Genomic DNA, 15,608 nt, shown 5'->3' with positions numbered 1-15,608 from the left:
GTCTCTAATCTGAGCTGCTGTTAACCTGCGATTTCTGAGGCTGGTGACTCGGATAAACTTATCCTCAGAATCAGAGATGGCTCTGTCTTCCTTTCCTGGTGCGGACCTCATGTGAGACAGTTTCTTTGTAGCGCTTGATGGTTTTTGCCACTGCACTTGGGGACACTTTCAAAGTTTGCCCAATTTTTCGAACTGACTGACCTTCATTTCTTGAAGTAATGATAGCCACTCATTTTTTTTTACTTAGCTGCTTTTTTCTTGCCATAATACAAATTCTAACAGTCTATTCAGTAGAACTTTCAGCTGTGTAGCCTCCAGACTTCTGCACAACATAACTGATGGTCCCAATTATAAGGCAAGAAATCCCACTTATTAAACCGGACAGGGCAGAACCTGTGAAGTGAAAACCATTCCCGGTGACTACCTCTTGAAGCTCACCAAGAGTGTGCAAAGCAGTCATCAAAGCAAAAGGGGGCTACTTCGAAGAACCTAGAATATAAGACATAATTTCAGTTGTTTCACACTTAATTGTTAAGTATATAATTCCACATGTGTTAATTCATAGTTTTGATGCCTTCAGTGTGAATGTACAATTTTCATAGTCATGAAAATACAGAAAAATCTTTAAATGAGTAGGTGTGTCCAAACTTTTGGTCTGTACTGTACATAGCACAAGAGACACCACAAATGCACTGTATGCATTACACAGGAGACTGCGCGACTGCTGCCTTTATCATTTGGTAAGCACATAGCGCGCCAACGCTCTGCACAATGATTATCCTGGCGCTGACCAGTGTCGGGACGTAATCCTTAGTTGCATGTGCCACAATAGTGTCTGCTAGCTGTGTAGGTACTACGGAGGAGTTAAAGGGACGTTGCTGCCAGATTTTTTAATGCACAATATTACATATTTTGAATGCCTTTATTTTTCATTCAGTTATAAAACAAGGAAAGCCTCCTCAAAACACAATTTGCTAGCCCTCGCAACTAGGCTTGAGCGAAACGGATCGGACAAATTCAAAAGTTGCCGACTTTTGGCAAAGTCGGGTTTCATGAAACCCGACCCGATCCTAGTGTGGGATCGGCCATGCGGTCGGCGATCTTCGCGCCAAAGTCGAGTTTCGCATGATGCGTTTGACGCCATTTTTTCAGCCAATGAAGGAGCGTGGGCAGAGTGATGACATAGGTCTTAGGGGCGTGGACGCCTATCGCCATCTTGTCGCTTGTGCGCTGTAGCGATTTGCAATGTGTAACACCAGCTTTTCTGTTCAGGGACGGAGGAGAGAGAGAGATACCGTATTTCCCATTGACTTTGCATTGGGTTTCGTGTTTCGGTCGATCCCCGACTTTTCGCCATAATCGGCCGATTTCACTTGACTCGACTTTTGAGATAGTCGGGTTTCGCGAAACCCGACTCGACCCTAAAAAAGTAAAAGTCGCTCAACCCTACTCGCAACACTTCAGATTTATCCTCCACTTTACCCTGTCATGATCTGAGAAAAATGATAGTTGGGAGGAAGGGTAGTCAACTCCACTTTTTTTTTTTTTTTTTTTTTTATAACAGCTCGATGTCCCTTTAATCTCTACATCCTACATATCTGTTTGTGCAGCTCTGGAGTTTAGTTGCATGCATAACATTGTGTGTTGTTTTTATATCCATCGCTTGCTAATTAAGCGGAGTAGACTTTTTCCTCTCGAGTCCCCCTTCTCGACCAAGATAGATTACGCAGCTGATGGCTTTTGGCACACTTGACGGATTCATCCATCAACATCTTTCTGAAAATATTACACTAATAATTATCTCTTTCTATCTAAATCATTTTGTAGTTTTTTTTCACTTGTATGAGAATTTTTCAGAAGTGTTAAACCTGATGTGAAAAAATTACTGTTGAGTAGGTTTTCAGTTTGCATAACTTAGCCATTCACATCAATGTCAGCTACACGACACTTCTTATAAATCATCTCCTGTATGGTGCGAGAATAGTGCCCATTGGGAACCTGTACTAGAAGATAACTTGCTTCATCTGTGTATAAGCTAATTATTCCTACATGGACACTGTATAGTTTGAACAAACTTTGTATACATCAAAAATGCGAGAATATATTTGAAACTTTGATGTATACCTTTTGAAAAAATGCACTTCTCTTCGTATGATCCTCTTCTTCATCTGTGCTCTCTGCCTCCTGAACTCGCCAACCACTCAGAAAAACAGCTGAACTATGTAAAGTTTAAAGCAAGACAGAGGTAATGGTGTTATCCAGTGAAAACAAGTCATCTGGATAAGTGTTACCTGGCTGATCAGTTACTGTCCCTCCACTGGGTCCTGCACCAATTGGCAGCCCAGAGAACTTGTATCCCTATTCAAAATGGCACAGCTGGTCAAACTCCAGAGGCGCTCCATTCATTCTCTGTGGGGCTGTCAGAAAAAGTGCAGTACTTGGCAGTCCCATAGACAATAAATGGAGCAGTGGTCGACCATGTGCAGTGCTTTTCCCTTCCAACAGAGATAAATTCTTGTTGTGCCGATCATTGCAGTTACTGTTTACAATGCAGTACTGAACAGTAGCTGTGAATCCAGCCCTGGCATAAATTGCTAATTTCTTCCATGCCTCTGCTGCTTCTTTATGCTGCCTTAAAAAAATAAGAGCAGAAACCCCTATCTGTGTACGTGCATTGTATGGGAGACCTCACAGAAGAAAGGTTCCACCCACTAGCTCTGTCCATTGCAAATAAGAGGGAGAGTGCTGAGAAGAAAACTGATGAAAAGTACAGTATTCCACAGGCACACTCAATGCAGCATGATGTGAGAAATCACTGTACTTGAAAGTATTGCATTCTCAAGCAGACGCCGCCTGTGCTGCATGATGATCGCATGTATAATGTGAATTAAATTGTTTGATTTAGCCATGCACATTGATTCTGAAAAAAAAAATGGTGCATGCGTAGTTGCACCTATTGGGTTGATGATGGATGCCACTGCCGTATTGAGAGGTTTGTTTTTTCAGAAGCAATGTATAAATGAAACAATTTAATGTACATTATACATGCGATCATGCCAGGAGAGGGTCACTGAGGAATCGGTGACCTGTCAGAAGCCATAGTGATGAATATCTCATTAGAGCACCACATGAAGACCCCCACACAGTCCACCAGGAGCACAAGAATCTCATTAAAGGTACTGTCACACTAGACGATATCGCTAGCAATCCGTGACGTTGCAGCGTCCTCGCTAGCGATATCGTCCAGTGTGACAGGCAGCAGCGATCAGGCCCCTGCTGGGAGATCGCTGGTCGGGGAAGAAAGTCCAGAACTTTATTTCGTCGCTGGATCTCCCCGTAGACATCGCTGAATCGGCGTGTGTGACACCGATTCAGCGATGTCTTCGCTGGTAACCAGGGTAAACATCGGGTAACTAAGCGCAGGGCCGCGCTTAGTAACCCGATGTTTACCCTGGTTACCATCCTAAAAGTAAAAAAACAAACACTACATACTTACCTACAGCCGTCTGTCCTCCAGCGCTGTGCTCTGCACTCCTCCTGCTCTGGCTGTGAGCGTCGGTCAGCCGGAATGCAGAGCGGTGACGTCACCGCTCTGCTTTCTGGCTGCCCGGCGCTCACAGCCAGACCAGAGAAGCAGAGCGCCGAGGACAGACGGCTGTAGGTAAGTATGTAGCGTTTGTTTTTTTACTTTTTAGGATGGTAACCAGGGTAAACATCGGGTTACTAAGCGCGGCCCTGCGCTTAGTTACCCGATGTTTACCCTGGTTACCGGGGACCTCGGGATCGTTGGTCGCTGGAGAGCTGTCTGTGTGACAGCTCTCCAGCGACCAAACAGCGACGCTGCAGCGATCCGGATCGTTGTCGGTATCGCTGCAGCGTCGCTATGTGTGACGGTACCTTAACTGAAAATAAAGATAACACAACAACTACAAGATGGATTTCATCACCAGGTATCATTGTAATCAGTATAATGACGCTCACCAGACACTGTCTGTAGGTTACTGTGCACAATCCTGCTGACTTGTTCCCCTTAAACCCACCCCCCAATAGACTGCATGACTTTGTAAGTTTTGAAAATACATGTGATTCTATAGTGATGTTTGGCCACAAAGCATTTCTCCATTTCTGAGAAATCTTGTTCGGAGTGTATGCTAATTGTTGGCAGTGCATTTGGGGGTGTATTCTAAGGGGTAAGGTTTCTCCTTGTGGAGAGTGACATACCAGCTCTGGCTTGTCAAGGTAAGGAGGCTTTTTTGCCGTGCAACGCTCCTCTGGGAAATGTAATATGCAGATTGCCTTAGGATCGCTACTTCCAACACTATAGAGTTCAATTCCTCTTTTTCTCTGAAGAGGCAATTTGCATATTTGGGGGTGTATAAGTTCCATTAGTGCATTAGTCTTCTACATTGTTCCTCACCTGGCTCCACCTTCCTCCTTGGACAGCTCCACCTTTTGCTGTTAAACACTTGGCAGGCTGAAGGTAAAACTGTTAATTGAGTGAGCAATGAAAACGACTAATGGATCTTTGCACCGACATGCCCCCTTGCAATTCCAGACTCATCAGGAAATACTTTCTGAATTGGATTTCTCCACATTAGAGAACCTCTTTAAGGGATGTAAAAGTATCAGATCCCTTTTTGTTTTTTTTCCATTATCTACAAATCTGAGTTTTTTGTTGGTCTGATTTTTTTACAGCTTGACCTATTCCCTTTAAATAGATTCTTCATCAATCAGAATGGTAATAAAAGGAAGTTTAGATGCCAGTTGACCTCTGTGACCCTCACTGCTGCTGAGTTCAAGGGGTATTAAATCTTCATTTTCAGCTGGGGAGGAGGACAAGCGGTTTCTGTAATGAAATGACTTGGTGGAACCTACTTTGTTTTTGGTCACGTGCTCCTGTGTTTGGTAAAGCAGGTTGGGCGGTTTCATCACTCACTTAGGATCACATCTTTTAAAATTTGTCATCTGTGTATCAAAATCCATTGTCGTGAACCACCCTGTGGTTTCTTGGCGCTGATTCAAGCTTCAGGAGGCTAATTTGCATATTCCAGGTGCCTTCTGGGAGAATTTTTGCCTGTAGGACATTATTGCAAGAGAGCTTGGCTGAGTAGATTACACAAGAAGGAAAACACACAGCAAGTCAGCAGGATCTAGGAGCAACATGGCAGATGTGACAACCTACATGGTGAGCTGCAGCATGTGCTACATGTTCACAGATCGACCAGAAGAAGAATCCAATTTCACCTGTCAGAAGTGTAGACTAGTGGCCCTTTTAGAAGAAAAGGTGCGGGGTCTGGAAGAAAGAATAGCAACTTTGAAACTCATCAAAGAGAATGAAGACTTTCTAGACAGAACAGAAGCATCTCTACTGGTCACAGAAGGTGAAAAAAGTGTCAGAGAACCTCCAAAAGCAGATGAGTGGAAGCATGTGACCAAAAGAAGCAAGAAGACCATGGAGAAATCACCAACCACACAACTGAAGAACCGATATCAAATCTTTGTAGAGGATGAAGATGGCACACCTAAGAATGAAGCAATACCAGCAAGCAAAAAAGAAAAGGGCACACAGCAACAAGTGACAGCAAAAAGTACAGCCAAGAAGCAACGAAGAGTGGTGGTGGTGGGAGACTCACTACTGAGAGGCACAGAAGCAGCCATCTGCAGACCGGACATAACTGCAAGAGAAGTATGCTGCCTTCCAGGTGCGATGATCAAGGATGTGACCGATAGGATACCAAAGCTCTTCAGCTCCAAGGACGTCCACCCATTTCTTCTGATACATGTTGGCACCAATGACACGGCAAGGAAGGACCTACCGACAATCTGCAAGGACTTTGAAGAGTTGGGGAAGAAAGTAAAGGAACTGGATGCACAGGTAGTTTTTTCTTCTATCCTTCCAGTAGACGGGCATGGCACCAGGAGATGGAACAGGATCCTTGATGCAAACAACTGGCTAAGACGATGGTGCAGACAACAAGGATTCGGATTCCTGGACCACGGTGTGAATTACTGGTATGATGGACTCCTCGCCAGAGACGGACTACACCTCAACAAACCTGGGAAACACACATTCGCCAGAAGACTCGCTACACTCATCAGGAGGGCGTTAAACTAGAAGAAGAGGGGACGGGAAGAAAAACATTAGACTCGAACAAAGACGACCCAGGAAAACATACTCTGAAGGGAGGTAAGAACATTTCTAAAACAATCCACAGTGAGGAGATTGGAACAAAACAAAATCCTCTAAACTGCATGCTCGCAAACGCCAGAAGCCTGACAAACAAGATGGAAGAACTAGAAGCAGAAATATCTACAGGTAACTTTGACATAGTGGGAATAACCGAGACATGGTTAGATGAAAGCTATGACTGGGCAGTTAACTTACAGGGTTACAGTCTGTTTAGAAACGATCGTAAAAATCGGAGAGGAGGAGGGGTTTGTCTCTATGTAAAGTCTTGTCTAAAGTCCACTTTAAGGGAGGATATTAGCGAAGGAAATGAGGATGTCGAGTCCATATGGGTCGAAATTCATGGAGGGAAAAATGGTAACAAAATTCTCATTGGGGTCTGTTACAAACCCCCAAATATAACAGAAAGCATGGAAAGTCTACTTCTAAAGCAGATAGATGAAGCTGCAACCCATAATGAGGTCCTGGTTATGGGGGACTTTAACTACCCGGATATTAACTGGGAAACAGAAACCTGTGAAACCCATAAAGGCAACAGGTTTCTGCTAATAACCAAGAAAAATTATCTTTCACAATTGGTGCAGAATCCAACCAGAGGAGCAGCACTTTTAGACCTAATACTATCTAATAGACCTGACAGAATAACAAATCTGCAGGTGGTCGGGCATTTAGGAAATAGCGACCACAATATTGTGCAGTTTCACCTGTCTTTCACTAGGGGGACTTGTCAGGGAGTCACAAAAACATTGAACTTTAGGAAGGCAAAGTTTGAACAGCTTAGAGATGCCCTTAATCTGGTAGACTGGGACAATATCCTCAGAAATAAGAATACAGATAATAAATGGGAAATGTTTAAGAACATCCTAAATAGGCAGTGTAAGCTTTTTATACCTTGTGGGAATAAAAGGACTAGAAATAGGAAAAACCCAATGTGGCTAAACAAAGAAGTAAGACAGGCAATTAACAGTAAAAAGAAAGCATTTGCACTACTAAAGCAGGATGGCACCATTGAAGCTCTAAAAAACTATAGGGAGAAAAATACTTTATCTAAAAAACTAATTAAAGCTGCCAAAAAGGAAACAGAGAAGCACATTGCTAAGGAGAGTAAAACTAATCCCAAACTGTTCTTCAACTATATCAATAGTAAAAGAATAAAAGCTGAAAATGTAGGCCCCTTAAAAAATAGTGAGGAAAGAATGGTTGTAGATGACGAGGAAAAAGCTAACATATTAAACACCTTCTTCTCCACGGTATTCACGGTGGAAAATGAAATGCTAGGTGAAATCCCAAGAAACAATGAAAACCCTATATTAAGGGTCACCAATCTAACCCAAGAAGAGGTGCGAAACCGGCTAAATAAGATTAAAATAGATAAATCTCCGGGGCCGGATGGCATACACCCACGAGTACTAAGAGAACTAAGTAATGTAATAGATAAACCATTATTTCTTATTTTTAGTGACTCTATAGCGACAGGGTCTGTTCCGCAGGACTGGCGCATAGCAAATGTGGTGCCAATATTCAAAAAGGGCTCTAAAAGTGAACCTGGAAATTATAGGCCAGTAAGTCTAACCTCTATTGTTGGTAAAATATTTGAAGGGTTTCTGAGGGATGTTATTCTGGATTATCTCAATGAGAATAACTGTTTAACTCCATATCAGCATGGGTTTATGAGAAATCGCGCCTGTCAAACCAATCTAATCAGTTTTTATGAAGAGGTAAGCTATAGGCTGGACCATGGTGAGTCATTGGACGTGGTATATCTCGATTTTTCCAAAGCGTTTGATACCGTGCCGCACAAGAGGTTGGTACACAAAATGAGAATGCTTGGTCTGGGGGAACATGTGTGTAAATGGGTTAGTAACTGGCTTAGTGATAGAAAGCAGAGGGTGGTTATAAATGGTATAGTCTCTAACTGGGTCGCTGTGACCAGTGGGGTACCGCAGGGGTCAGTATTGGGACCTGTTCTCTTCAACATATTCATTAATGATCTGGTAAAAGGTTTACACAGTAAAATATCGATATTTGCAGATGATACAAAACTATGTAAAGCAGTTAATACAAGAGAAGATAGTATTCTGCTACAGATGGATCTGGATAAGTTGGAAACTTGGGCTGAAAGGTGGCAGATGAGGTTTAACAATGATAAATGTAAGGTTATACACATGGGAAGAGGGAATCAATATCACCATTACACACTGAACGGGAAACCACTGGGTAAATCTGACAGAGAGAAGGACTTGGGGATCCTAGTTAATGATAAACTTACCTGGAGCAGCCAGTGCCAGGCAGCAGCTGCCAAGGCAAACAGGATCATGGGGTGCATTAAAAGAGGTCTGGATACACATGATGAGAGCATTATACTGCCTCTGTACAAATCCCTAGTTAGACCGCACATGGAGTACTGTGTCCAGTTTTGGGCACCGGTGCTCAGGAAGGATATAATGGAACTAGAGAGAGTACAAAGGAGGGCAACAAAATTAATAAAGGGGATGGGAGAACTACAATACCCAGATAGATTAGCGAAATTAGGATTATTTAGTCTAGAAAAAAGACGACTGAGGGGCGATCTAATAACCATGTATAAGTATATAAGGGGACAATACAAATATCTCGCTGAGGATCTGTTTATACCAAGGAAGGTGACGGGCACAAGGGGGCATTCTTTGCGTCTGGAGGAGAGAAGGTTTTTCCACCAACATAGAAGAGGATTCTTTACTGTTAGGGCAGTGAGAATCTGGAATTGCTTGCCTGAGGAGGTGGTGATGGCGAACTCAGTCGAGGGGTTCAAGAGAGGCCTGGATGTCTTCCTGGAGCAGAACAATATTGTATCATACAATTATTAGGTTCTGTAGAAGGACGTAGGTCTGGGTATTTATTATGATGGAATATAGGCTGAACTGGATGGACAAATGTCTTTTTTCGGCCTTACTAACTATGTTACTATGTTACTATGTTACTATGTCTGCATGTTTGTGATCACAGGTTGTTCTGCCCCATTTATTAATAAAGCTGACTCACAAAGTTATACCATCTAATACAAGAGTTGTCTTCTAGGCTTATCTGAACAGACTCCGACTTCTTACACCTCACGTTTCATTCTATGGATGGAAATTCTTTAATTTGTGCATGTCAATATGTATGCTTGTAAACAGGGCGATCTTCTAAAGTAAGGAGTCTGACGTCCATGCGGGAGCCATTGAATCATAATTACCTGGCTCTGTAGACCATGGCGCCCTCCTTTACACTGTAATTGAAATCTCATTACTGTTGAAAGTGAAGTGGAGACGTCATTTGTGATGCAGCGAGGGAAAATGACTTGTGATACTGTTCCTAGGGAGTGCTGGGGGGTTCATTAGTACACTAACCCCCAGAAATCTGTCACCTTTGCTAGTAATTCTGTATATGTTTTTTTGCATGTAACAGTACACTGTGCTATTTCTGATATTGCCTTGTAAATACAATTAGGGCTTTTTTATGTGTTAAATTCAATAAAACAGAAAATGTCTAAATATATATTTGATCATTAAGTATAGTTGTATCTGACTTTCCAATAGAAGTTCCATCAGATTGGAAAACGTATTGCATCTGTTTTTTCTTTTTTTTTCTTTTTTTTTTTTCTTTTCATCACTTAAGGTTTTTAGTGGTAAATGTCTTACTTTCTACTTGGAGGATCTGTCTTGGGTAAAAAATGGTGACTTTTTTTTGATCTTCTTCCCTCTGCTCCCCTGAGTATTCCATTCTATTTATTTTGTGTCTCTAAATCCACCATGTGGTTCCAGAGATATGGACCTTAATATTTAGAGCTGTATTTATGGTCTTTACAATGGAGCGGGGGTCCCAGGATTCTCTGGGGGTATGTGTTTAGGCTGCTCTACATTACCGGTATTATACCGTGAGCCACGTAAGCCAAACCTCCGACTCCTCAATTTCCATGACTCCGACTCCATCAAAATAGGCTCCAACTCTGACTCCACAGCCCTGACAGGGCTGTGCAGTCGGAAAACCACACCTCTGACTCCTCAATTTCCTTGACACCGACTCTACCAAGATAGACTCCAACTCAACAGCCCTGCATAGCAAAAGTAAAAAAGCCTTCGTCTCTGGAACTGTATAAGGGATTTAAGTAAATAAACCTGCACATTAGTTAGGAGAGCAATAGGAATAAAATGAGACCCCAAACTGGTCACTTTTGACCCTGTGACAGACCCTTTCTAATTCACGGAAAGGATGTGATTTCTCCTATAAACTATTTTATAATGAGACGTTGCATTGGTTGTGTGGCCAGTTCAAACAATGTATCATAGTGGGAAAATTAAATTTATCAGTTGATGTGAAAGATCATCCCCTTCGTTAGCTGTGGCGTAGACGTTTTGAACCTTCCCCCCCCCCCCCCCCTTTTTTTTAATTTTTATTATTTTTAAGCTAATCTGCTTGTTGTGCTGACACATTTATTTTCTTTCAGTGTATGCAAGACATGGGAAACACAAAAGCCAGGCAGCTATATGAAGCTAATCTTCCTGACAACTTCAGAAGACCTCAGACCGACCAGTATCCTTTTAAAGTTGTTTATGTACAGGCTCCATTTGTATATATTTGCATGATTGACCCGCTCAGGGCCTTTTGTAGTTGTAGCGCCTTTGAATGACATATTTTCCTTTCTAGATGCCTTTCCTCGTGTTATATATTTGAGTAGGTAATTAACAAAACCATATATTGTGTAGAAGGGGTTGTCCAGTACTTGGACAACCCATTGTCAATTGCTATATTCCCCCTTATAAAATAACCACCTAGACTCCCCTCTGGTGTCATTGTCTCTTCAGTGCCTGCAAGCCCCTTCACTCTCACTTTCTTCAGAAGAATCGGACACCCAAAGGAAGACGGAGCTGCTGTAACTGCCTCCAGATTTTGGTTACATCTGAAGGACGCAAGGGTGAAGTAGCTGCTGCAGGGCTCTCATGACTTTTAGCTGTTCTGGGAGATCAGGTGCCAAAGTCGCTGGAGTGGCGCGGGCATCTGAAGGGAGTCTAGGCTGTTGTTGTATTATAAAGAGAGATACAGCTCTGGCAAAAAAATGAGAACACTGCAAAATGTTCAGTTTGTCTGATTTTTCTCTGCATAGGTTTATTTTTGAGTAAAATGTAAATTGTTCATTTATTCTATAAACTTCTGACATGTCTCCGAATTTCCAAGCAATAAATTTTGTATTTTTACCCTTCGCCACGACAGCACCCACTATGAGAGAGGGACCCGCCCATAGGAACAGGAAACCTACAGAGACAAAAAGGGCGGCCCCCCTCTCCTCCTCAGTTGGTTTCCTGTTCCTATCGGAAATCTTGCAACCTACATGGAGGGAGGTGGTTGGAGCACCTCCATGTTACCTGACCCATGCACCCGCCTGTGTGGTATCCGAGGGAACAGCAGGGGCTGCGGTGTCAGCGGCAGCATCGGGGGAGGCACTGCATGCATCCTTCCCCCTCGTCTGGGCACCATCCGGCAGGTTCCGGGCGACAGAAGTCCGGCCTATGGAGGAGGCAAGTGTGGAGGATCGGCCGCTCTCCAGCGGCGCTGCTGCACGTGTGTCACATAGGAGCGGCGGCGGCAGCATTGGGCTGGTAAGTCCGCGCTGATTCACTGAACCGGAAGTGGATGGGTACACTTCCGGTTCGCGGCAGGCAGCGTTCTAATGACCGCGCTTTTCAAATACAGGCCGGGGCACAGCGCTAATCGCTCACTATGCTGTCCCCGGCACATAACGAGCTTCCACCAGCGGTGGATGAGAGCGCTGACATGAGCAGTGCAAAATCGGCAAAGAAGAGTGATCGCTCCATGGCAGGAGCTGATACTCACAGAAGCAAGACAAGAAGTAGAGATTCAGATCTACTTATTCCCCACACAAAATCTCCACCTCCAAGACCAGTATGGCGTTAGCTTCACTGGGTGAGTGTTTCATAGTCCTCTACCTATAAGCTGATCCCTTCCTTCTCTGATCTCCCCTTAGGCTAAAAAATCCAATAAAACTAAGCACAAACAATGTGCTCTATGTTTGCAACCCCTGCCTGACACGTACCCCAAGAGGTTATGTCAGGACTGTATAAAGCAGACTTTGCAGGACGAGGAGGCTGTAACAACCACGAATATTAGGGCCATGATACGACAGGAGATCCAGTCTCTCGGATCAAAATCCTTAGAGAAACATGGAACTAAAAGTCTCTCCCCTGCCTCTAGTACGGAGTCCGAAGAGGGCCTCATCCGATCTTCCAATACTTCAGGATCATCTCCCAGCTCGTCTGAAGATGAAGGTGGAGCATGTTTTCCTGTAGAAAGTACGGGCAGCACGGTGGCGCAGTGGTTAGCACAGCAGCCTTGCAGCGCTGGGGTCCTGGGTTCAAACCCCACCAAGGACAACATCTGCAAAGAGTTTGTATGTTCTCTCCGTGTTTGCGTGGGTTTCCTCCGGGCACTCCGGTTTCCTCCCACATTCCAAAGACATACTGATAGGGAATTTAGATTGTGAGCCCCATCGGGGACAGTGATGATAATATGAGCAAAATGTAAAGCGCTGCGGAATATGTTAGCGCTATATAAAAATAAAGATTATTATTATTTATTATTAAAGTATAGATAACCTTGTAAGATCCGTCAGGAACACTATGGGGTGTCCAGATACGAGAGCTGTAAAATCTGCGCAGGATATCATGTTTTCAGGTCTGGGTCATAAAAAAGGCGAGTTTTTCCAGTTGTTTCTGCCATCAAGGACCTTGTAAAAAAAGAGTGGGATAAACAAGGGAAAGGGTTTCTCCCATCCTCTTTAGAGACGTTACCCCTTCAGTGACGAAGAACTAACAGTATGGTCCAAGGTTCCCAAAGTAGATGCAGCAGTGGCATCCACCTCCAAACCGTCATCTCTTCCGGTGGAGGATGCAGGGATCTTACTAGATCCTTTGGATCGTAAGACTGAAGCACTCCTGAAAAGATCCTGGGAGACAAACACAGGAGCCTTTAAGCCTGCTGGCACGTGCACTGCAAGGTCATTACTGGTATGGGTAGACCAGCTTGAACAGCAGATAAAAGGAAAAGTCGCAAGGGACAAAATCTTGCAAGCAGTCCCTTTAATTAAAAGTGCGGCGGCATTTTTGGCTGACGCTTCAGCAGATTCTCTAAGATTGGCAGCAACGTCTGCAGGACTCGTCAATGCAGCTCGTCGAGCCCTCTGGTTGAAGGGATGGAAGGGCGATACACAATCTAAGTCCAGATTATGTAAAGCCCATGCCAGGGTGAGTTCCTGTTTGGAAAGGTTCTTGACAAACTCCTTAATAAAGCAGGAGAAAGAAGGAAGGGATTCCCTAAACAGTTTCTTCCTTCTTATAGGAGAGCGTTTAGGAGACGGCCGTTCAACAGAAGGAGGCCGTATGAACAGCAGAGAGACCGTTGGGATCCGAAGGAAGCAAAACCGAAAGGTGCCTTATTCAGTAACCCCGAGACCTCTAGACGTGGTAGATACCATCAGTAGTATCCCAGTGGGGGGAAGACTGAAATATTTCCATCAACAGTGGGAGCAAATATCTTCAAACCCATGGATCCTTAACATAATCAAAAGGGGACTAAAATTAGAGTTCTCCAAATTACCATCAAATACTTTTGTAGTTACATCATTAAAAGCGCCGGAACAACGTAAAGCGCTTCAAATAGAAATTCTGAGCCTTTTGGCTAAGAATGTTCTCATAGAGGTACCAAAAAATCAGGAGAGAAAAGGATTCTATTCTTCTTTGTTTCTGATTCAGAAACCATATGGTACTTTCCGTACTATAATAAATCTAAAAAGATTAAACTCCTATCTCCGTGATCATACCTTTTAAAATGGAATCGATAAGATCAGCTATTAAACTTTTGTTCCCTAGGTGCTTTATGGCGGGTCTAGATTTGAAAGATGCGTACTACCATCTTCCCATCTGTGCAGAACACCAACAGTATCTCAGAGTAGCAGTACAGCTACAGGGCCGAATCCGCCACTTCCAGTTCACAGCCATGCCGTTCGGCCTCTCCATGGCTCCTCGGATTTTCACAAAAGTTATGCTCGAGGTGATGGCTTATCTGCGTCATCAAGATACGTTAATTGTCCCTTATCTAGATGACTTCCTGATAATTGGTAACTCAGCTTCACAATGTAAAGAACATCTGACTAATGCCATTTCATCATTACAGGATTTAGGTTGGATTGTGAACTTCAAAAAGTCCAGACTACAGCCAGAGACTCTTAAGTCCTTCCTAGGTCTAATCTTGGACTCTGTAAGTCAAAGATGTCTCTTGCCAGAAGACAAAAAATCGATTATAATTTCTAAGGTGGCTATGGCGAGGTCTAACCCTCGGATGTCCCTCAGAGACGCTATGTCTCTCTTGGGTTCTCTGTCCTCCTGTATTCCTGCGGTTCAATGGGCCCAATACCATACTAGAACCTTACAACATCAAGTTCTGCAGGTTCAGTCGTATTGCCATGATCATTTAAATACAAAGATGACCCTGTCTAAAGACGTACTTAGTTCTCTCCTTTGGTGGCTAGATAGAACACATTTCTCCAGGGGAGTCTCATGGTCAATAAAACCCTCAAAATTAGTCACTACTGACGCAGGTCCAGAAGGTTGGGGGGCCCATCTGAATCAAGATATAGCTCAAGGCCGCTGGAATTCTAATGAAATACAGCAGTCCTCTAATTGGAAAGAATTAAGAGCAGTTTATTATGCTTTGAATTTGTTTCTTCCCCAGCTCCGAGGATCTCATATCAGAGTCCTATTGGACAATACGATGGTTGTCGCGTATTTAAATCATCAAGGAGGAACGCGATCAGGAAGTCTAATGTGTTCAGCGGCAAACATCTTCAACTTGGCAGAAAACAATTTCTTATCACTAACAGCTCTCCACATCAGAGGAGTAGAAAATGTAAAAGCCGACTTCCTAAGTCGCCACACACTCCGTCAAGGAGAGTGGACTCTCAATCCTCGGATATTCAAGAACATAGTGGACATATGGGGCCTGCCGCAAATAGATTTATTTGCAACCAAAAACAACAGACCGGTACCGATGTTTGCCTCCTTAAATCCAACAGACCATCCAGACATGATAGACTCACTCCAACATTCGTGGGAGTACGATCTGGCTTATGCGTTTCCTCCAATGATGCTGATTCCTTTGGTCATCAAAAAGATAAGGGAAGAGAAAGCGAGGGTGATATTGATAGCACCATTTTGGCCAAAGAGGCCCTGGTTCTCATGTCTTCGAGCGATGTCAGTTTGCGATCCCTGGGTTCTGCCAATGACCCCAGACCTACTATCTCAGGGTCCATTCTATCACCAGCAAGTCAAAAATCTTCGCCTAACGGCGTGGAACTTGAAAGGCAGATACTAACCCTAAAGGGATTTTCTCA

The 15,608-nt window shown here is 43.6% G+C and overlaps 1 protein-coding gene across 2 annotated transcripts in view; it reads left to right on the top strand.

Moving 5' to 3' along the window:
• SMAP1 (small ArfGAP 1) overlaps window positions 1-15,608 on the top strand; it is a 381,004-nt gene that overhangs the window by 119,266 nt on the left and 246,130 nt on the right. For both annotated transcript variants that reach the window (XM_069726628.1, XM_069726626.1), the window contains exon 3: window positions 10,653-10,738. In XM_069726628.1, coding sequence (XP_069582729.1) covers window positions 10,653-10,738 — 86 coding nt within the window. The remainder of the gene's footprint in view (window positions 1-10,652; window positions 10,739-15,608) is intronic.

This window comes from Ranitomeya imitator, chromosome 5 (genome assembly GCF_032444005.1).
Source record: "Ranitomeya imitator isolate aRanImi1 chromosome 5, aRanImi1.pri, whole genome shotgun sequence".
NCBI classification, from domain to species: Eukaryota; Metazoa; Chordata; class Amphibia; order Anura; family Dendrobatidae; genus Ranitomeya; species Ranitomeya imitator.
The sequence above is the reverse complement of the archived record's forward strand: the minus strand, read 5'-3'. Positions and strand labels throughout refer to the sequence as shown.